This window comes from Kogia breviceps, chromosome 1 (genome assembly GCF_026419965.1).
Source record: "Kogia breviceps isolate mKogBre1 chromosome 1, mKogBre1 haplotype 1, whole genome shotgun sequence".
NCBI lineage: Eukaryota > Metazoa > Chordata > Mammalia > Artiodactyla > Physeteridae > Kogia > Kogia breviceps.
In genome coordinates, this window is record NC_081310.1 from 72,549,962 (window position 1) to 72,573,653 (window position 23,692).

General features: G+C 40.6%; 2 protein-coding genes across 3 annotated transcripts in view; both read left to right on the forward strand.

Annotated features, from left to right (window-relative positions):
* Positions 1–827: 827 nt before the first annotated feature.
* Positions 828–23,692, forward strand: part of CD101 (CD101 molecule) — a 39,178-nt gene continuing 16,313 nt past the window's right edge. For both annotated transcript variants that reach the window (XM_059063698.2, XM_067033976.1), the window contains exons 1-7: positions 828–864; positions 3,503–3,620; positions 10,677–11,057; positions 12,422–12,838; positions 17,179–17,565; positions 20,807–21,190; positions 21,891–22,295. In XM_059063698.2, coding sequence (XP_058919681.1) covers positions 3,578–3,620; positions 10,677–11,057; positions 12,422–12,838; positions 17,179–17,565; positions 20,807–21,190; positions 21,891–22,295 — 2,017 coding nt within the window. In that variant the 5' untranslated portion in view covers positions 828–864; positions 3,503–3,577. The remainder of the gene's footprint in view (positions 865–3,502; positions 3,621–10,676; positions 11,058–12,421; positions 12,839–17,178; positions 17,566–20,806; positions 21,191–21,890; positions 22,296–23,692) is intronic.
* On the forward strand, positions 2,388–3,058 carry LOC131756687 (signal recognition particle 14 kDa protein). Its single transcript, XM_059063737.2, has one exon. The coding sequence runs from the start codon at positions 2,418–2,420 to the stop codon at positions 2,748–2,750; it is 333 nt and encodes a 110-aa protein (XP_058919720.1). The 5' UTR covers positions 2,388–2,417; the 3' UTR covers positions 2,751–3,058.

The following is a 23,692-nucleotide window of genomic DNA, read 5'->3' on the forward strand; positions in this document are numbered from 1 at the left end:
TCCTGCTGACCCCTTCGGGGTTTTCTTTTCCGTCCTCCAGTCACTCACTGTCCTACATATTCTGCCTTCTAAAAGCTTGCGAATGGCAAAAGCTAATAGAAAGAGCCCCGAGCCACAAGTAAGAAGGCGGCCATAGAATGCACCCATTTCCTAGCCATACAATCTTGGCTAGGTTAGTCGATTCCTCTGAGCCTCAGTTTTCTCATCTGTAAAATGGTATTAGTAATACCTATCACATAGTGATGTGAGTTATTCTATAACAGTGCATAAGTGAAAATGCCTTGCACAGAACCTGACATGTAAAAGGTACCCGTTTAAATATTTCTTGGGCCTGACTGCTTAGGCTAGGAATCCACGATACTTGCAATTTCTATAATTTTATGGAATTAATATTTGAGCATGTCAAACCTGAAAAATATACATCGCTTTTCATTAATCTTCTAGGAACTTAAGAAAGGATTTTTTTCTTTAGTACATCCTTGTGTTGCTTTGTCCAGCACTGGCCTTCTCCCTCCATCTGAATCAGGAACTCTATTTTTACATTCCTTTCAACTGATAAAATTGCAATGCACTGCAGTGGTTCCCAAGGTAATAGAATAACTGTCTCTGTCACTGGCTCTATTTTTTTCTTTCTTCTTCTTTTTTTCTTTTCCCCTTGATAACAGAAAGCTTCTTTTTTTTCCCTCCAGAAAAGAAGCGACATCACCCTGTCAATGTTAAATTCTGGCAGAAATGGAGCCACTAAAATAGAAAGAAAAAAACATTGGCAACAGCCAAGAATGAGGACTTGCATAGCATTTACTTAGTTGTATGTATTTCAGGAATACAGCGTCCTCTGTATTATTGCCAATGATTGTCTCTATGGTCAGTGCTTATTTCTAAAATAATTCTCTTTTCAGTGCACTTAGCAGATTGATTGCATTGATGGCCCCTGTTCTCTACCTCTCCTTTTGCCTTGCCACTTTGCTGTTCCCTTCACTAAAGAGGTGGAGTCCATTAACCCATCTCTTGCTTTTGGACTTGGCCATGTGTCTTGCTTTCATCTGAGGGATGCTTGTAGAAGGCATGCAATCATGATGCAAGTAGAAGCTTTAAAAAGTACTGATGTGTTTCCCCTAGTCCTTTTGGACCCCTGACATCACTGTGAAAATGTGCCCAGTCTAGCCTATTCGAGGGCTGTGAGAGGGGGTCCAAGCTAAGGCCATCCTAGACCATCCAGCTCCCATCAGCTGACCCCATATAGGCTTGTGAACAAAAATAAATCTTTCCTGTTGTATGCCACCAAAGTTTTCTATTTGTTATACAGCAATAACTAACCGATATAGTACATTTTGGTGCCTGGTGGGGGGGTGACCCATGTCTTCTCCACCTGCAATGGTGAAAAAATTCTTGTACTTCAAGCCCCACTGATATTATGGTTAACGGCCTGGAGAGGTTGTTTGAAATTGCCATTCTAGGTAAACCGCCCTTTAATTGTTCCCTGAATACAGCCTGTACATCCCTGCCTCGGTACCTTTATACATTTCATTTCTCCCTAGTGGAATGTCCTTTCTTCACTCTTCTCTGCCTGTTAGAATCATACCAGATTGCCAAGGACCTAAAGAAAACCAGCCTTTTCTGAAGGCACCTTCTTCTCCCTTCACACCAGCCTCAAACTTTACTCCAAAAGGAGGGCACAGCTGGTGTGTCATTATCCATGCTGGACTGTTTCTCCCCAACTGCGCCTCGGCCCCCCTTCCTCCCTGGCTGTCTCATGTGGCTCAGCTGATCTTGACCCTCCCTCCCACCCACGCACTTCCCCCCACTCCCTTTAGGTGCCCCATTGATTGTTGTGCTTGCAAAATTACCTTGTGGTTCTCTGAGTAAACGAAAGTTTCCTGAGAACAAAGGCTTCGTATGTGCAGCACTTGCAATAGCACCCCGAAGATTTTTAAACATTGTTGGATAGGTGGATGGAACAGGGATCTGCTGAAACTGTGGCCTGAAGCAGACTAGGCTGTTACTGACCCATCTAAATGGAGGCTCGGCCTGGGGAACTAACGTCCTCAGTAAGCTCATCCCGTGTAGGTTCTTGTCTTTGCGGACTAGGATTAAGTTGGCCTGGGTTCAGCGCCAGGCTAACTTAATCCTAGTCCGCGAAGTCACTCCCCCGCCATCCTCGGTGCCCAGGCCCACACTGGGCAGATGAAGATTCCCTTAAGTGTTGCTGATATGCATTGAGCACTTTCTATGTACTAGATGTTGTTCTAAGTGTTTTCAGTGAAATAGTTCATTCAGTTCTCACAGCCATCTTATGGGGCACATACTGTTAATATCTCCATTTTGTCGATGAGGGTTAGAAAAGATTAATTAGCTGTTCTAAGATCAACTATTAAAAATACAGTCTGGGCTGACTGAGCGGAGCGAGCAGCGCCAGGATGGTGCTGCTGGAGAGTGAGCAGTTCCTGACGGAGCTGACCAGGCTCTTCCAGAAGTGCCGGTTGTCGGGCAGCGTGTTCATCACCCTGAAGAAGTATGATGGTCGAACTAAACCCATTCCAAGGAAGGGTTCTGTGGAGGGCTTTGAGCCCTCAGACAACAAGTGTCTGTTAAGAGCTACTGATGGGAAAAAGAAGATCAGCACTGTGGTGAGCTCCAAAGAAGTGAATAAGTTTCAGATGGCTTATTCAAACCTATTGAGAGCTAACATGGATGGGCTGAAGAAGAGGGACAAAAAGAGCAAGAGTAAGAAGAGCAAAGCAGCACAGTGAAGGGTACCAGATTTCCCGCTTTCACCAGTTAACCAATGAATTGCTATTTTTCCTTTGGTTTTTACTTTTGGCCACAAAGCTGGGTTTCTGATTTCCCTACAATAACTGTTTTCATGTGAGATTAGGGTCATTTTTGGATGGAAGAAGGGCTGCAGTGTTTACAGGATAGTTACAAGAAGCCAGTTTATTTTATATCTGGCTAAGTGGTCTGTGTTGTATGGTTGTATGTTTCTGGATAATAGTTTATAGTCTCTGTAGCCGTCTGTGAAGAGCACTGTATCATTAAACTTTTATTTATCAGTAAAAAAAAAAAATAAAAAAAAATAATAAAAAAAAATACAGTCTGTGCAGACCCAGGCACACCCACCTAGAGTGTGTTATCGTCACCGTCACCGCATGTCTCCTGAGGTTCATGTCTTCTAGGGGCGCTTCTCTCGTTTCTCAGTCCTTTCCTCTGCCAAGATGGGAGGCGAGGTAAGGGCTAAGAAGAGAAAATTGCTGCTTGATTATTTATTCTGTTTACTTAAGTTCCCTTATCATTACCTAATGATATGTATTTAACCAGGAGGAGGCCCATCTTTCCTTATTTTTATCTATCTGTGTTTACCTACCCATGAAGATATCTTCATAAGTAGGTAAATTTGAATGATTAGCAAAGAACCATATAAAGCAAACTGTATTGCTCTTTGTAAGCCGTCTCTGTTTCTCAGTGGGCTGGAAACCGCACTATTGCTTCCTCTTTATCTTTGTAGTGAGAGTGCAACATTTGTCACTCGGCATCTGAGCAACTTCAGTGATACCACCAGGAAAGGTCTATACTGGTCCAAATGGCACGCTTCCCACAAGTGGCATCTTTTTTTCTCTTTCTGGGTAAGTGTCATAATTCTGTAGATTACTGTTGTCAAGGGGCTAGTCAAATGGAGACTCTTGGATGATAAAATGGGACAATTTGGTCTCTACAGGAAAAACAATGCTACACATCTCTGGTGTTGGCAGTCATTTTTGACTTTTGATGATGTTCTTGACTACCTAGGCATCCTTGAGTTCCAGGAGGTGCAATGTTAGGTTGAGTCCCATGAATCTGATCCCACTGGTTTTTACATTTGTGTGTGTGGCCAGAGCTGCTGATTTTGCTGGCCCTGCCTTCACCTTATGTTCTTGGGCTAACTCATCCCTGGAGATAGGAAGAGGCTTAACTCCTCAGACTGAGAGGTGATGCCTGATGTTAGAACTTGTCTAGACAAATGTGCCTTGGGGATGTGGCCAGATGGAAGGAACTGTCATGAGAGCACTTAGGAGTTTTAGGCTAAACTAAAAGAAGGTTCTGGACTTCATCTGTGAGATGAAGTGGGAATTGACTACTAAGAGCCTGAGAAAGGGGCAGGAAGATTCACTTGGCTCTGCTGAGGGGCAAGTGGAAGGACCTCAGCCAGCCCAGGGGCATTTGTACATGGTTGAACAGGATGGCGAAAGGGGAAGTTTGGGGGGGGGGATGGGTGAACAGATGAACTGGGGAAGGAATGAAATAGTTTCCGAGCAGACAGAGCAGGTAGCAGGTACTTTTTAGTGCTATGGGTTCTCTTAGCATCTGGTGAAGCCCATACCCCAACTTAGAATAATTTTTAAATGTGTGAATTAAAATGTATAAGATTATAGGGAAAATCAATCATATTGAAATAGGGTTATTGAAATATTTTAAAGTAAATTTTGATGTAGTCATTTATTTGCTTCATTATTTATATATTACATAATAACATCTGGAGGTGGCCTATTAACCACCAAACACCACCAAACTTCAAAGTCATAATGAGTATGAACAATATTTCAAGATATCTGCAATAGATGTAGTGTGATGTGAAAATACCTATGGTTTGTTGTCTACATTCATGACTGAAGAAAATGCTAAATTTCCATTAAGATTAGTGAAAATAAGGATGTAGATTTTTTTCCCACCCCAGTTTATGAATCTTTTCATCCCCCATGTGGACCCAAGTTAAAAACTTCTGCTTTAGAGACTGGATGGAGTTAGTGAAGGGACTTGGACAATAGGGGAACTAAAAGAGCTTAGAATCAGCGTGATCAAGGCTGTGGCTAATGCACGAAAAGGGTGCAGCATTCAGCTCAAGTGCATCCTTAATAAACCTTGGCTTAAGTTAAATTGGGTTCATGTCTCAAAAGACATTGGGTAGGGAAAGGTAAAGATCAGATATGGGGCCTGCTGGGGTGAGAGGTGTCCTGCAGGAGGTTACTGGGACCAGTTTCTGGGTCATCAGTGCCCACTAGACTGGCTTGGCAGACGTTAATGACTAGGTTCACTGGTGGGATCCTTTGGGGACTGTTGGCTGCTGTCCTGTTCAGGTGTCTGAGTATAATTCTCAAGTGTCTGTGCTTTGTGTCTGTGAACCATGTGTTTGGCCTGTGTATGGGAAAACTGGGCTTACACTGTGCAATGAGTCAGACAACTGCAAATTCTCTCTTTGTCTTTTTTTTTTTTTTTTTTTTTTCCCTAGTGAGTAAGCTGAAAGGCCTACGAAAAGGAAAGTAATAACCAAGGTTCAAAAAGGGGAAGCTTCAAGCCTTTCCATACCCCATTTAAACCATTACCTAAACTGGGTTATATAATTATTTCTTCTAAATTTAAACTCTTCCTAAGCACAAATTTTGTGTAGAGCCACAGTTTTTATGTGAGAAACGTATATATCAGGAAGTAACTTGAAAAAAATTTTGGAAGCCTGCTATTTGTCATTACAAATACAGAGGAAAAAATGAAGGAAATTAATCAAATGATGGATGATCAACTGACCAATTGCATTGTTTAGCAAATGTATACCTTGTCCTAATTAATTTTTTAAATAAATATATAAAGACTGATGAATCCTGTTAGAATGTGGGGCCAGATGAGGTTAATGTCATGGGTAAATGAGCTCTTAGACTTAGCTTTGTCTGCTTGGTCTGTCACCCCTCACCCTGAATAGCTGCCCTACAGATAAAAGTCATTAACATGGGAGGGTCCTGGGGAGGGGCTACTGTTTGTCTTACTGGGGCTGTATTCACGAAAAAAAAAAAAATCCACTGAATTATGGATGGAAGCATTCTCAGCCTCCAAGCAAAAAGAGATTTTATGTGGGTAAAGAAAGAGAAGTCGCTTGTTGTGTTTGATGTTCTCCAGCTAGGTTTTATATAAGGTGGAAGCATTTGAAGTTGCTGTTTTTGTGTATCAAAAGTGGCCAGGTGTTGGCCACATTTTATATAGGTCAAATAGCTTCCATTCAAATAATACTGAAATAGAAAATTTGGCAATCCCAGTAATGTTTTTGGAAAAAGTCAACACCATTAGGAAATTCTTAGTGTTACAAAAATGTGACTCCAATGCAGTATGTCAATGCCAAGCTCTGTGTCCATCAGTCAACAAGAATCAGACCTGCTGTGCAGAGGTGCCTAACCCTCTGTCTATTAAAAGAGAAAGTAACAGGTCAGTACTCTGAGGTAGTTATTTCACTCTTTAGGAGGAGAGATATGTACAACATCCCACAGAAAACAGATTTATAATAAGATGCTTCAGTGTATATATGATTCCCCAGGCATGGCCATTTGAATTGGCCTCTGTCAGTCGTTCCTTTTTATCTCCACAATACCTAGTAAACCTTCACACTGTTTCTTTCGCTTTTCTGAGTACCCTCCCAGTCATGTTCTTGACCTCGTGCCTCTACTAGCACCTTATGCTGTTCATCATCCTCTCTCTGGCTTCATCCATGTCTCCCCTCTACAGCTCCTCTGCCCGTAGACATGTAGAGGTACCCGTGTCCATCCTCCCTCACTGCTCTGCCCCATCCATCTACTCTTTCTAACTGCCACCCTCTTCTTCTCTTTCCCTTCTCCATGACGCTGCTTGAAGTAGTTTATGCTTCTTGCAGTTGCTTCTTACCCTTGAAATACCCTGCTTCTGCTCTGTGGAAATCTCTTTTGCAAAGATCTCCACTGAGCACCTCATCATCAAACTAAAAAGACTTTCGTCTGCCTTTAGAGTCCTTACCCTCTCAGTGGCATTCAGCAGTGCTGACAAGCTCTTTCTGCTTGGACCGTTTTGCTCCTTTGGTTTCCAAGCTACTGTATCCTTGCTGCCCTCCCACCTGATTCTTCCCTCCCTGATTCTTCCTTCTGTAGGTTTTGTTCCTCATCCTATCCCCTAAATAGAGAGATCCTCTAATAATCTCTCTTCAGCCCTCTCCTTACATTCCCTAACACTTCCCAGTGCTTACAGGTAACGGACCTAAGCTGCATCTACAGCCCAGAACTCTCCCTAGTTACAAACAAGCATTTACAGGAAGCAGTGAGGAAACAATGGACACAGCCAGGAATTTGACATTTGTAAATCCAAGTTCAGTTCTGTCTGCACCATTTACAACTTTGACATTGCTAAATATGGGAATATCTCAGAGTTCTTAGGAGGACTGGATTACAAATATCTTCAAAGGGTTGAGTAGACTTTAAGGTATAGACAGACAGATATAGCTATAGATATAGACATATATTTAAATATTATTTCCAAATGTTTGCTGGATTTCCTTCCAGTTTATTCCATGGTACTCTGATTTAGTATTTCCAAAATTAAATTCACTGTCTTCTCCTTCACCTTCGAACACACAATAGTACCCTTTCCTGATATCCTTATTCCTGTTAACAGTGCCATTACTCCCAGTCACCCTTACAAAACCTGGTATCATCTTTGATTTCCTCCTGCCTTCCATCCCTCCATCTACCCCTTCTACCTCCAAGCGTCTAAGACACTGAAAAACTCTATAGATCTTATCTCCACAGTGGCTCTTAAATTATAGCCACTTTCTTTCCATTTTTATTGCCTTCATCACTCCTCTCCTGGGCTACTATCATTACCTGATGTCTACTTCTAACTCCATCATCCTACACACTGTCAGGTTAATTTTACTAAGACCTTTCAAATACTTTCAGTGGGTTCCCCATTGCCTAATCAATCAAGTCCAAACTTTTAAACATGATAGTCAAGCCTTCATGCTTTGGACTCAAAATTCCTACCCACTCTTACCTCTTTCTATTAATCTTCATGTAACCCTCCCCCTAATCCAACTGATTACTCTCTATTTCCTGAACAATTCTTTTGATTACTACTTACACAGTCTTTTCATGAAATCTCCTTCACCTAAAAGGCCCTGTCTCTCCACTTAAATTGTCATAACCTTCTCCAAAGTCCATTTTTAATACTGTCTCTTCCATATACCTTACCTATTTCCCTCCTCCAAAATGTAATCTCTCCTTCCTTCAAATTCCTCAAAGCGCTTTTATCATATTTCTTTCCAGGACAGATGACTACCACCCTACTTGACTAAACTGTAAAATCAATATCCCAAACTCATCTTCATATCTTAGTCCTTGAAGCATCAGAAACACTATAAGTGGTTGAACAAATATTTATTGAATTAGTAGGCAAAGCAGTAGAAAATGAAGTGCTAGTTTTCAAAATAAAATGTTTCACATGTGGTACCATCTCTCTGAAAAGTCATAAAAAATGTTAAGTGTTGCCTAGACACCAAAAATAACATTGTGGAAACATGTCCTGACATAAACATCTTAGTGGTACCTCAGAAATCATATTTTTAAAAGCATTTTAATCTTGAAATATAACATATAAGAAAAGTTAATAAAACACAAATGTGCAATTTAACTAATAACAAGGTAAAAACCATGTAATCACTATGCAGGTCAAGAAATAGAACATTGCTAGGACCCTAGAAGCACCCACCCACCTTGCCACGCGTCCCATCCAGACACACACACACACACAATCACTTTCCTGACTTTTGTGATACCTACTTCTAGCTTTTTAAAAAAATAGTTTTACCTGTTACGTTTGCATCACTAAACAATACACTGTGGGTTTTTTGCCTTTCTTTAAATTTTAGGGAGAATATAGTCAAAAAGATTCCAAAGTGTTCAGCATCTTTCATTAAACACAGTGATCCACGTTTCTGCAACGAGTTGCAATTCACTCACTTTCATTTCTGTATAAGATTCCATTTTATGAATGTACCACAGTCTGCCTGTTCTACTGTTGATGGACATATGAATGGTCTCCAGTTTGTAGGCTGTAATGAACACTGCTGCTGTGGATACTTTTTCATGTGTAGCCTGGTGCAGTGCTCACATTTCTCTAAGATGTATGTCTAAGACTGGCTAGCATTGCTGACAATGTTTTAAATTGCCTTTGTAGTATAAATTTTTGGTAAATAATATTTTAAAATTTTACTACTGTATGGCATGGGGAACTAGATTCAATATATTGTAATAACCTATAATAGAAAAGGATCTGAAAAATAATATATATATGTGTGTGTGTGTAACTGAATCACTTTGCTGTACACCCAAAACTAACACAATATTGTAAATCAACTATACTTCAATAAAAGTCGTCTGTTTTGAAAAAAAATTAAAATTTTTTTCTCATATGGTCTAACTTCTATTCCTAAGCGCTTATTACAAAAAGAACATAATATACATATATCACATTAACTGGGATTTATGAATAAATTAGTATATTTTAAATGATTACTGGAAATTTGTGTGATTGGTTGATTGATTGGATGTTTGTTTTCCAGTTTTGCATTGATTGTATCCATATGCAATTTTTAGTTGACTGTACCAGGTGACCTCTTACCCTTTCTCCCTATTTTTTTTCAGGTCCCCTCCTATCAGAATTGTCTTCATTCTAAAATTCCTATACTCAGCCTATACTCATGGTCTCTGTAATGTCATTTTCCCCTCTCTCACTTTTTTTTCACTCTGATCTCCTTTACTCTTTGTCCTTGTGGATTCACAAAAATCAGCAGATGCTCTGCTTCTTCCATGCCTACTTATGAACTCTATTCTGTTAATTCTGTAATACCAGCAATCGCTCCCTCTTGGACTCTTCTGATGTCTTTCTACTGGGCCCTAGGCCCCGAGTGAAAGATCTAGCTCACCCTGTGGCATCTCTGTCATTCGTTCTTTGTTCTTTCTGTTACACAAAATAAACTAGGCTTTAATATTAACATAATAAATAAATACATACCTTTTAATTTCTAAAAAGTCTTGATTTTGAAAAGGTGTACGTCAAAGGAAATGTTACCATTGAATGAGATTTTCTCCTTTAAACCTAATACTTGAGATTTGTCCCAATAGGAAACATTCCATAGTGGTTCCAACTGAAAACTTTGGGTAAGAGAACAACTAAACTAAATCTGATCCCAGATCCTATTGGACTTGACAGTCATTTTTTATGAAACTTTTCAATAAAGCTGTAGTGGCTCTTTAAAAAATTACAAAATGAAAAACTCTCCATGGTATAGAAAGAAAGCACTGCTGCTTCTTCAGATGCTAATTTTAGCTAGTCTGGCATCACACCTGGCCGGGAGCTACAGGTATTTCCAACCAACCAGCAGGAAAAAGCATGGCAGCAGGAGCAGTGCCATAAACTCTGCCTCTCCAGCAATCATTTCTGTGAGAAAAGCTCGATGACAGGTACCTAGGAATTGGAGGATTGAGGAAGTATATTGAGGAATTTTTCCCATGAAATAATGTAAAAGGTGAATTATTATACATTATATTTACTTCAGGTTCACTTAGATAAGCAGATATGTTTTATGAAAGTGGTCGTGTTACATTGAGGAAGCTAAACATTTTTTTTAAGAGACTAGAGATTACTATGGAAGTTAAACTTATAAAAGAACAATTAACTCATCAAGCCATTCCACGACTCCTCATCCTGAAGAAGGTATTGAACATTTGAGTTGATTATAGCTAATAACCTGCGATCTCATTTTCTAGAATTGTAATACAGGGAGCTACATAATGTGGCACATTGGGAACTGGAGCACTAATCTATTTTTATTCTCCTTTCTTTCTCCTACTTGCAAGCTAAGCTCAGCACTGGCCAGAGAGAAGTAACAGTTCAGAAAGGACCGCTGTTCAGAGCTGAAGGTTACCCCATCAGCATCGGCTGCAACGTAACCGGCCACCAGGGACCTTCTGAGCAGCATTTCCAGTGGTCTGTTTACCTGCTGACAGCCCCAACCCAAGAAATCCAGATCATTAGCACCAAGGATGCCACCTTCTCTTATGCAGTGTATGCAAGGCGGGTGCAAAGTAGGGAAATCTACGTGGAGAGGGTCCAGGGTAACTCAGTCTTTTTGCACATCTCCAAGCTCCAGATGAAGGATTCCGGCGAGTACGAGTGTCACACACCCAACACCGATGGAAAATACTATGGGAGTTACAGTGCAAAGGTGAATCTAATTGGTAAGCTGTGTGCCCTCCTCTTCTAGCCAGCCCCTGAGAAGCCAGATTCTCCATCAACATGATGTCTTGCAATGTGACATAAATTTATATTGTGCTGTTTGTTTGGGCAAAAGAGCCCACATACCCCTCTGGATATTTTGGAGTTTGTCACAGATAGGTATCTCATATTCCCTAAAACTCTTAATTCATTTTCCCAATCGACTTTGTCATGAAGAGTTAGATAGTACGTGGTCTTCCTAGTCCTTGCCCACAGCTATTCATAGGTTGGTAATAGCACAGCATTAGACAAAGCTTTGAGAGTTCTCATGTTATGTCTCTTCTCAGAGGCAGAATATTAACTTGATAGAAGAGCCAGTATTAATATATTTAATATATGTTTATATATAGTTAATATAATACCATAGGAAGTAAGTCATTAACTTGGAAATAATTATTCTCAAACTACCATTCTCTAACATAGTTACCTATGGGGCAAGGTTCATATTATTTGAAATTACCCTTTTGTCCCTTTGCCTAGAATATCTTATTACTCCCTTTTCAACCTAGCAAACTCCTGCATATACTTCTGAACCCAGTTTAGGTTATTACCTCTTCTGTGAAACCCATTCTGTCTCAGGCAGTATTCCTATCTTTGTTCTTTCTTGATGCTCTGTTCACACTACTGTTATTAGTACTCACCCAGTTTATGTGGTAATTGGCTACTTACATGACCCTCTCTGACCTCACCTTGAGCTCCATGAGAAGAGAACATTTACCTCACTCTCTAGTACAGTGGTTAACTCTGAATAGATGCTCAATAAACATTCATTTTTGAATCTAAGTGTTGCTTTCACATAAACTTAGGCTGTGTGATTTCCCTTGAGGAAGGAAAGAATGGTAGGGTAGTAAGATGGTTTTCGAAACTTTGGTAAGGGTTGCATTTTGGCTCTGAATGATAAAGTATAACAGATTATTTCAGAACTTTATTTTATAAAGGAGCAGGTGAAGGCCCAAGGAAGTGAAGTAACTTCCTCCAATTCATGGAGTCAAATAGGGACAAATATAGGATAAGAATATAGTCTTCTAGCTCCCAGTGCTTTTTTCCCATTTAAAACCTCCGTGTCTGAATAGCTAAATTGGTTACAGCCTATGCTAAAAATGTAAAATCAGGGTCAATACAACAGTGAACCAATAGCTTTGCCAAGTTCCATAGTCTGTATGTATATGGATGCCAATGTTCCTGTTGACAATAGGGAAGGCATATGGCTGGTGGAAAACCAACTCAAAGTATGTACTGTACAGATGTTGGGTTAGGGCACCATCTTCATCTAAGGAGGCTCGTCTGACAGGTACTCAGTCAATTACAATCATTCCTTTGCATCCAGTCATTCCAGATACGCTCTCTGCTGCCATGACTTCCCAGACTCTCAGTAAGGAGGAAGGTGAGCCACTGGAACTTACCTGTGAATCATCCAAAGCCACAGCTCAACATACTCACCTCTCTGTCACCTGGTACCTGATGCAAGATGGAGAAAGAAGCCAAGCCAGCAAGATTATTTCCCTCTCCAAAGACTTTATGTTGCTCCCTGGGCCCTTGTATACAGAGAGGTTTGCAGCTGGTGACGTGCGGCTCGACAAGCTTGGGGTCACTACCTTCAGGCTGTCCATAGGGAGGCTCCAGCCCTCAGATCAGGGCCAGCTGTTCTGTGAGGCAACTGAATGGATTCAGGATCCGGATGAAACCTGGACTTCCATCACAAAAAAGCAGACAGATCAAACAACTCTGAGGGTCCAGCCAGCAGGTAATTATCTTCTCAGGAAATTCATTAACAACTAGTAGTGGGTATTTGGGGGATATTTTTCTTCTTTCTTTTTTTTTTTTATTTTTTATTTTTTAATAAATTTTATTTATTTATTTATGACTGTGTTGGGTCTTCATTTCTTTGTGAGGGCTTTCTCTAGTTGTGGCAAGCGGGGGCCGCTCTTCATCGCTGTGTGCAGGCCTCTCACTATTGCGGCCTCTCTTGTTGCAGAGCATAGGCTCCAGACGCGCAGGCTCAGTAATTGTGTCTCACGGGCCCAATTGGGATCTTCCCAGACCAGGGCTCGAACCCATGTCCCCTGCATTGGCAGGCGGATTCTCAACCACTGCGCCACCAGGGAAGCCCCCTTTCTTTTTTTTTTGGCTGTGCCACGTGGCTTGCGGGATCTTAGTTCCCCGACCAGGGATCGAATCCGCGCCCTCGGCAGTGAAAGCGCGGAGTCCTAACCACTGGACCGCCAGGGAGTTTTCTCTTTTTGTTATTTTCTAATCTTTTGTTGGATCAAAAGTATCATTAGGGGCTTCCCTGGTGGCGCAGTGGTTGAGAGTCCGCCTGCCAATGCAGGAGACACCGGTTCGTGCCCTGGTCCGGGAGGATCCCACATGCCGCGGGGCGGCTGGGCCCGTGGGCCATGGCCGCTGGGCCTGCGCGTCCGGAGCCTGTGTTCCGCGGCGGGGGAGGCCACAGCAGTGAGAGGCAAGTATCATTAGAAATTTTGAGTAAATTTTGTTTTTGTTATCTGGGAAGCATAAGTAAGAAGGACAGATTTGGGGCTCTGTCCACAGGAGGTTTTATATGGGATAAAATCTGTTGAATGTTAGGTAGATTCCACAGCTATGCATGGAAATAGTTTTGTTACCATTCTTTCCAGGCTCTGTGTAAGCACTTTATCTATAATACAATATTATAATCTAATATTATATTATAATATAATAATATCAAATTTAGTCCTAACAACCGCCTTCTGAGGCAACTAGTCAAGTCCCCATTTTTGAAACATGACCCTGAGCCTCAGCTAAATGCTCTGCCTTACTTCGCTCTGCTGGAGCTGGCATTTGAAGACAGGTGTATCTCTCCAAGGCCCTCTCCCCACAGACACCTGTGCCTCAGAGTAGCCTGTTTCCAACGTGAAGCCTTGTCTTAGTCACTGCTCCTTCCGCCTTACCCCTTTTCCTTGGAACGGTGTCACTCTTCATGATCCATTGACACTTTTGCCAAAGCAAGCAGGAAGCCTCCATTTTGATTCCTGGTCTCTCCACATGGGCTTTGGTCCAGCAGGAGGAGGTCTATAACCATATATATCCCTGCTAAAAGCAATGATGCAATAGTGGATCACTGAAATTTTCTTTCTTTTTTTTTAGGAGGAGTGGTATTCTATTCTATTAAAAATTGTCCTGATGGTGTTACATGTCCAAATTATACTCAGGGAGTCCTTTGGAGACATATCACATGTGCTTCTTTCCCCTCTTTGAAAACAATTTTAAAAAATGTAAAACTCTTTATTTTAAAATTTTATTTAGATCAATAAAAACTGTATACGTTTATGATGTACAATATGATGTTTTGATATCTGTTTGCACTGTGAAATGACTACAATCAAGTTCACTAACATACCCATCACCTCACATGGTTGTGTTGTGTACGTGGTGAGAATTCTTAAGAACCTTCTTAGCAAATTTCAAGTAATACCACATAGTATTACTAACTGTAGTCACCATGCTGTACATTAGAACTCCAGAACTTATTCATCCTGCATAACTGAAACTTTGTACCCTTTGACCAATATCTCCCCATTGTCCCCACTCCCCCAACCCCTGATAACCACCATTCTACTCTCCACTTCTATGTATTCATTTTGTCAATTTTTAGTTTCCACAATATTTGTCTTTCTGTGTCTGGCTTATTTCACATAGCAAAATGTCCTCCAGGTTAATCCATGTTTTTGAAAATGGCAAGATTTTCCTTTTTTCATGGCTGAATAATATTCCATGTGTATATATACCACATTTTCTTCATACATTTATCCTTTGATGGACACTTAGGTTGTTTTCATATCTTGGCTATTATGAATAATGAACATAGGGGTGCAGATATCTCTTTGAGATACTGATTTAATTTCCTTTGGATATGTACCTGGAAGTGGGATTGCTGGGTTATATGGCAGTTCTGCTTTTAGTTTTTGAGGAACCTCCATACTGTTTTCTATCATGGCCATACCAATTGACATTCCTTGTACACTAACAGTGTACAAGGGTTCCTTTTTCTTCTCCATCCTCACCAACACTTGCTATCTTTTGTCTTTTTGATAATTGCCATTCAAACAGATGTGAGGTGATATCTTGTGGCTTCAATTTTACATTTCCCTGATGATTAGTGATGAGCATCTTTTGCCATATTTTTGGTCATTTGTATGTCTTCCTTTGAGAAACGTCCCTTCAGATCCTTTGCTCGTTTTTATATTAAGTTATTTGGGTTTTTTTTTTTTTTGCTATTAATTTGTATGAGTTTCTTATCCATTTTGGCTAGTAACCCTTTTTCAAATACATGGTTTGCAAATATTTTCTCCCATTTTGTAGATTGTCTCTTCATTCTGTTGATTGTTTCTTTCGTGTGCAGAATCTTTTTAGTTTGATGCAATCCCACCATCTATTTTTACTTTTGTTGCCTGTGCTTGTGGGGTCATATCCAGAAAATCATTGCCCAAAATAATGTCAAGAATGTTTTCCTTCTATTTTCTTTTCTTTTTCTTTTTTCTTTTTTTCTTTTTGGCTGCGCCATGTGGCATGTGGGATCTTAGTTCCCTGACCAGAGACTGAACCTGTGCCCCCTGCAGTAGAAGTGTGGAATCTTAACCACTGGACTGCCAGGGAATTCCCCCTTCTGTTTTCTTCTAGTAGTTTTTCAGTTTCAGGTCTTATATTTAAATCTTTGATCCATTTTGAGTTTATTTTTTTAATATGGCATGAGATAGAAGTCCAACTTCATTCTTCTGCATGTGGATATCCAGTTTATTCAACACGATTTATTTGAAGAGACTATCTTTTCCCTGTTGTGTATTCTCAGCACCCTTATTGGAGATTAATTGACATAGATTCATGGATTTATTTTTGGATTCTCTTTTCTGTTTCATTGGTCTATATGTCTTTATGCCAGTACCATACTGTTTTGATTACTGTAGCTTTGTAATGTATTTTGAAATCAGGCAATGTGACACCTACAGCTCTTGCTCAAAATTCTTTGGCTATTCAGGGTCTTTTGTGGTTCCATATGAATTTTAGAACTGTTTTTGTCTATTTTTAAATGCCATTAGAATTTTGATAGGGATTGCAATGAATCTGTAGATTGCTTCGGGTGGTATGGACATTTTAACAATATTAATTTTTCCGACCCATGAACATGAGATATCTTTCCATTTATTTGTTTCATCTTCAGTTACTTTCATCAGTGTTCTATAGTTTTCATTGTACATGAAATGTACATGTACATGTCTTTCACCTCCTTGGTTAAATTTATCCCTGAGTATTTTCTTCCTTTTGATGCTATTGTAAATGGGATTGTTTTCTTAATTTCTTTTTCAGATAGTTCATTGTTAGTGTATAGAGATGCAACTGATTTTTTTTTTTGTATGTTGATTTTGTATCCTGCAATTTTACTGAAATTCTTTATTAGTTTTAACATCTTTTGGTGGAGTTTTTTTTGGTTTCTATATGTAAGATCATATCATCTGCCAACAGTGACAGTTTTACTTCCTTTTTTCCAATTTGGATGCCTTTAATATTTCTTTTTCTGTCTAACTGCTCTGGCTAGGACTTCCAATACTATGTTGAATAGAAGTGGTGAGAGTGGTCATTCTTGTCTTATTCTTGATCTTAGAGGAAAAGCTTTCAGCTTTTCACTGTTAAGTGTGATGTTAGCTGTGGACTTGCCAGATATCACATACGCTTTTAACTCCAGAAAATTCCACTGGATATGCTCAGCCAAAAATGAGAGCAAGAAATCACAATTTACATCAGTTCAACATAGTATAAAATATTTTATTTAAAAAGATACATTACTGTGTACTTTACACATCTATGCATACATCTTGCTTAATAGGATTGCATTCAGAAAATCATGTATGTTGTTCTTTCTAGGTGATTTAAAGAGTAGTCAAGGGCATTTTTCAATTCTAGGCATTTCTTTGGCTTACCTTCTCCTCAAACTCTCCCACATGAAATTCAATCCCTGTACTATCCTAAAAAGAGGTAGCATCTCTCTCTGGTATTGAAAGGATAGATGCAGTGGCCTCTCTATATATCTGCCTTGCTTTTGTTTCCTAGTGAGAGATTTTCAAGTCAACATCACGGCTGAGAGCACGGTTCCTGAAGGAAAACCCTTAGAATTGGTTTGCCTGGTCATGGGCGGTGGCCAGGACCCACAGCTCCAGGGCACTTGGTTCTTCAATGATATTGAAATGGCCCACATTGATGCTGGTGGAGTTCTGGGTCTGAAGAAAGACTATCAAGAGAGAGCAAGTCAAGGACAGCTCCAGGTTTCAAAGTTAAGCCCCAAGGCTTTCTCTCTCAAGATCTTCTTTGTGGGCCCAGAGGATGAAGGTACCTACAGATGTGCCGTGGCAGAGGTGACAAGAGCTCAGATGGGCTCCTGGCAGGTGCTCCAGAAAAAACAGTCACCAGAGAGCTACGTGCACCTGAGGAAGCCAGCAGGTATGTGAAGTCGGGGCCAGACATGATTGAGCTGCTTTTAGATGCCCTCCTTTGTGAGTACAGGATGCCTTCATGGACACAGGGGAGGTCTCCTGAAGTGAGGTGTCAAATCAGATCACTTTGAGGTGGAGTGGAGTACTGCAAAGGAAAGCACCCAAACCAGCTGAAGACCTGAGACCTATTCCTGAGCCATTAAATGGGCCATGATCATGAATACACTATATACTTCACCTCTAAATCTCAGCTTCTTCAACTGTAAAATAATGACATCTAATTTGACTGTCCTTAAGTACCTTCTTGCTGTCTTAGATTCTTTGATTCTATTTGCTGTTATTTCTAATTTTTGTCCATTGGATATTCTTTCCACAGAGAACACCCATATTAATGAAGCCCTCTGTCTCCTTGTTGCGTGTGTGTGTGTTTGTGTGTGTGTGTGTGTGTGTGTGTGTGTGTGTGTGTGTGTGTGTTTTGAGTAGATTAAGAGGAAAGAGCTTACACTTGCCCCCTTCCTGGGAAATACACACCCACATTACCCTTCCTACTCCTGCGACATCTTTCAGGTGTCTTTCATCAATTCTCTATTATCTTAAACTGATACTAAGTCTTAATCCTGCACCAAAGCATGACTCAGAGTAAGAAAAGAAGAAGTAAATGATAGTGGGCAGACTCTATTGCCTGCATGTTGCTATGATGTCCTGAGATGTCTATCCAAATGGGTCTGAGTATCTGGAAGGCCACTCAGGTCTTGTTTAGTTTCTGAAGGCTGGGTGACCTTAAACGTGTTTGAATTATCAGTGCTTTTTGTGTGGAGAGAAAACCGATAAATCTGCAAGTAATATTAGGATCCTCTGGGCTGGGTATTAAATTCAAAGTCTAGAAAAATGAATTGCCCCCAATTTTTGGTTTTGCAAAAACCAAAATCAAAAACAAAAACAAACTAAAAATGAAGATATCCTTGTTGTACTTGCTCACTGGAGGCCTCTCCAAAGATAGAAGCATTCCCCTTCCATCCTCTTCTCTGTCACCCCATTTGCTGAGAGTGAAGACGCACAGCTTTGGCCTAGAGTGGCGAGCCAGGAAGTGTGTTGGTAATTTTTGACACTAAACATTTGTTCTGACTTGCTAGGATTCAGAAAAAACTATGTAGGCGTGTTTACATATTTACACAGAGCTAAATCTTGACTTCGTGTATCTGTCTCTGCTGGAGCAGATCTGTAAATCTTTCATAAACTCAGGACGTAGGAATTTGTGCTAAAGAGACCTAAAGGTGTGCTTCATGGCACACAGATCACAAGCCTATCAAGTAGGTGGTCTTCCCAAGCTCAAAATAATCCTTTGTGCAGGCTGGAGTCCAGCCTGTTTCTTTTTACATAGAATAAAAAAAGGTTATTAACAGATTTATTAAAGATCCTGTTGAGCATTTGGTTTTGAAACTCAAACCATTACTTCAAGTATGAGCAGAGTTTTATCACTCTGTGAATGTTTTAAACAGAAGAGGGTACTCCCTACCGCCATGCATGTATACCTTACACATGCGTGGTGAGTGTGTTACTTCTTACCGAGAGACAGTAACGACCACAGTAAACTAAGGAAACCACAGTTAAAAAACAAAAAAAAACAAAACTGAAGCTGGTTGAAACTAATCATAATGGTTATATTTGAGTAGTGAGATTATGAGTAATAATTTCCCCTCTAATTTCTAAACTTTGGTCATGAGTCTATTTTTAACTTGAAAAAAACTTAAGTATAATTATGCCTCTGATACCCAGAATTTGGAAGCAAGTTATATATATGTAATAGATAGATAAATAGATATAGATATATTAACCTATTTGTGGACATTAACCTTCATTCTGCCTTTGTAACATATACATTTATACATAAAGTGGTTAAAGACTGAACTCCTTCCTCAGCAGGGAAGATCAATTTGCAAATTCATTTAGATCCTATTTAAATTTCTAATGCCAATTCTATTTTATTTTACTGGAAATCCCCTGGTGGTCCAGTGGTTAGGACTCCATGTTCTCACTGCTGAGGGCCTGGGTTTGATCCCTGGCCGGGGAACTAAGATCCCACAAGACCAGAAAAAATAAATTTGAAAAAAAATCTATTTTGTTTTCCTTTTCTGGCTTTGAACTCCTCTGCTTTCACAAAGTGCCTGTCATTAACACACTAATGCTAATAGCTCACCTTTGCTGGGTACTTCTCCTTGCCAGGCAAGCCCTTTGCATGTGCCATTCATTTAGTCCTCTCACAATGCATAAGGGAGGTGTTATTATTACCCGCATATTTACAGGAAAGGAAATTGAGGCTCAGAGAGGTCCGCTATGTTGCCCAGGGTAATTCTGACTCCAGTGACCTCGACCTGAAGCGTGAGGCTGGGCTGCCTAGGATGCATGAGCTTGAGGTATCTTTACATTGCCCACAAAGCACCCAGGACACCCACAAAGGCCTTGCACAGGAAGTATCTGTTGAAAGAATGTCTGCATTTCTACACATCTTGAATTTCCCATCTGGAAGCCAGATTTACATTTATTGTTTTACACTATAGTTCAGATATGGGAAGGATCTCCCTTCAACAATATATATGAATGAATATATGATTTGAAAAAGAGAAATGTATATGTATGTATATATGTATAGGTAAATATATATATTTTAAAAAATACTTGGGAAATGTATATATATATATTTAATGTGTATATATATATATATTTATATATACATACATTTTCCCCCAAGTAATTGTTTTTTAATGGCAGTATTTTGAACAGAAATATAATTAACAATACTCCTTCACTGTTCAGAATACATACGAATTAGGGGAAGGTAAGTAAGGAGAGGAAGGTCATTTTGAACTGTGAAAGTCTGAATTCTAAAAAACTAAACATTTAAATAAACACAGCTTCATTACTTTCAGCCTCATACACCAACCATAATTAATTTAACAAAATATTACCAGATGTTTTCCCAACTAGATGTTCCTAAGGAACAAATCACCAAAAATTAGGGCAAATTATAACTTGTTTAAGTGTAAATAAGTTCTCCTGGTATTCTTTCTGCTGTTTCCACTATTTAAGTGTTGATGAAATCTTTTTTTCTGGGGGCCGTGCAGGAGTGAACAACCTGATTGGATTCGTCACAAAGTTGTCAAGTCCTAATTAATGAGATTTCACCTTTTTTTAGAAAAATTTTCATTTACTTGAAATAATTTTTTTCTTTTAAAATCTGTAATCCACAGCAAGACATGTGGTCGTGTCTACCAAGAATAGGCAGCAAGCAGTGTGGGAAGGAGAGGCATTAACCCTTCTCTGCAAGGTAGGTGGAGCTGAAAGTCTCCTGTCCGTGACCTGGTGGCACAGCCCACAAGACCAGACACAGCCGGAGTTTGTGGCTGGAATGGGGCAGGATGGCACCATGCAGCTGGGTGCCTCCTATGGGGAACCTGATAGCCACAGCAACACAAGGCTGGAGAAGATAGACTGGGCCACCTTCCAGCTGGAGATCACCTCCACCACCATCACAGACAGCGGCACGTATGAGTGCAGAGTGTCTGAGATGACCCAGAACCAGGCCAGAGATCAGAGCTGGGCTCAGAAGATGTCAGTCACTGTAAAACCTCTGGGTAAGTGTCAGGGAAATCCTTTTCTGAACTTACGTATCATCAGTATATTCCTTCTGCAGTGGAATGCTGTGGAATTCGATTGTATGTCACCCTGAATCCCCTAGTTATGGTACGTGTACCCCAGGACACAGAGCAGAGTCTCTGGCTACCATGTCTGTCAACTGATCTCTGAAGTTTACTCGTCTTTATAAAGATCATCTTTAGAGTGCAGCTTGTAAGTTGTTATTCAAGGCTAAAAACAAAATCGTATGAATTGGAATAGACTTAGAAAAGAGATATGCCAAGTGGAGCGGAGCCTCGTGCATTCAGGCTTCTGACAGCTGCAGCCCTGGGATTGCAGTCTCCTGGAGCACGTGCAAAAGAGTGTTGGTGCACCCAGGAGTGGGGATGAGGGAAGGAGGCCAGCCAGTGGGGCCGGGGAGCACCCCACCCACTCAGCAGCAGCTGTCTAAGCAGCAGACTGGAGAAACACTGCCTGTTTGTTGTCTCTGCTGAGAACACTCTTTAGAAGAGGGTCAACTTTAGAAAATTAAGGTCAGACTTCAGGACAGACTGTACTGTGAATTAGCTTCTACCCCCACGTATTTGATACTCCCAGTGTATGAACGCATAGTTCAATGTGAGGAGGCAATGACTAGGACAACTTGTACCTCGATTTGCCGAATGTATTAGAAGTTGTGTTTCACATTTCTGCCCACAGAGTCAAGTTTACAAGTTAGTCTGATGAGCCGTCAACCACAAGTGAAATTAACCAACACCTTTGACCTGTCCTGCATAGTGAGGGTTGGCTACTCTGACCTCAAGGTTCCACTCACCGTAACATGGCAGTTCCAGGCAGCTAGATCTCGAGCCTTTGATCTTCTTCTTCGAATCACCCATAATGGCACTATTGAATGGGGAGACTTCTTACCCCAGTTCCAAAAGAAGACGAAGATTTCACAGTCTTTATTTCGTTCTCAACTCCTAATCCATGATGCCACCGAGGAAGAAGCAGGAGTTTATCAGTGTAATGTAGAAGTTTATGACAGAAGTTCCCTACACACAAACGGCCCCATGAGGGCTTCTGCCATCTCTCACCCATTGAGGATCACTGTCACTTTACCAGGTAAACACTACTTGAAATTAATCCTGCTTTTTTAAAAAACATTCCTCTCATTTAGGGTAAGTTATAGAATTAAAGCATAAAATACCTTTTCCCCAAGTTTGTATTATAAGTAAGCACCATGTGTAAGTGATATCCAGGAAGGGAGAGGGGAGGGATAAATTAGGAGTTTGGTATTAACAGATACTCATCAGTATATATAAAATAGATAAACAATAAGCACCTACTGTATAGCAGAGGGAACTATATTCAATATCTTATAATAACCTATAATGGAAAAGAATCTGAAAAAATATATATATGTGTATAACTGAATCACTTTGCTATATACCTGAAACATTGTAAATCAACTATACTTCAATTTAACAAAGGAACCAGAAACAAACACACACACACACACACACACACACACACACACACACACACACACACAACGGGATATCCAAGTTAACATTAAGTTAATATGCACAAAATGACCATACTGGTTTTGGTTTTTGTTTTTCTTTGGCTGTGTTGAGTCTTTGTGCCCGCAGACGGGCTTTCACTAGTTGCGTTGAGCTAGGGCTACTCTTCATTGTGGTGCGCGGGCTTCTCATTGCGGTGGCTTCTCTTGTTGCGGACCACAGGTTCTAGGTGCGCAGGCTTCAGTAGTTGTGGCATGTAGGCTCAGTAGTTGTGGCGCATGGGCTTAGTTGCTCTGCCGCATGTGGGATCTTCCCAGACTAGGGCTCGAACCTATGTCCCCTGCATTGGCAGGTGGATTCTTAACCACTGCGCCACCAGAGAAGTCCCACCATACTGGATTTTTTTTTTTTTTTTTTTTTTTTTTTTAGGTACGCGGGCCTCTCGCTGCCATGGCCTCTCCCGTTGCGGAGCACAGGCTCCGGACGCGCAGGCTCAGCGGCCATGGCTCACGGGCCCAGCCGCTCCGCGGCACGTGGGATCCTCCTGGACCAGGGCACGAACCTGCGTCCTCTGCATCGGCAGGCGGATTCCCAACCACTGCGCCACCAGGGAAGCCCCACCATACTGGTTTTTAAAACATTGAAATACTTCCACACTGATGAATTATAACCGTTGCCCCTTCCCCATTTCCCATAAGTCCCCACTGCTCAGCAACTAAAGGGAACCATGTGGCACAGCAGGGGACCTCTAGGACCAGATCCAGTGGTGAGGCATTCTTTCAGATTGGTCAGTACCCATGCCTGACCAGTCATTAAATGTTTAGAATGTGTCCCCTGATGGTATGGATAATGTAAATCCCATTAAATACATTTATCCATTCATTTTGATATGTTAATACACAAGAGTTAGAGAATTTATGAGTACAGTGAAAATAATTTACCTTGTCAGTTGGTAATAGAGGATAGAGATTAAAAGTAAGACACAACTTGGCAAAT

What these genes read in the sequence shown, in the direction of transcription:
- LOC131756687 (XM_059063737.2), top strand. Translation starts at nt 2,418, where the DNA reads ATGGTGCTGCTGGAGAGTGAGCAGTTCCTGACGGAGCTGACCAGGCTC.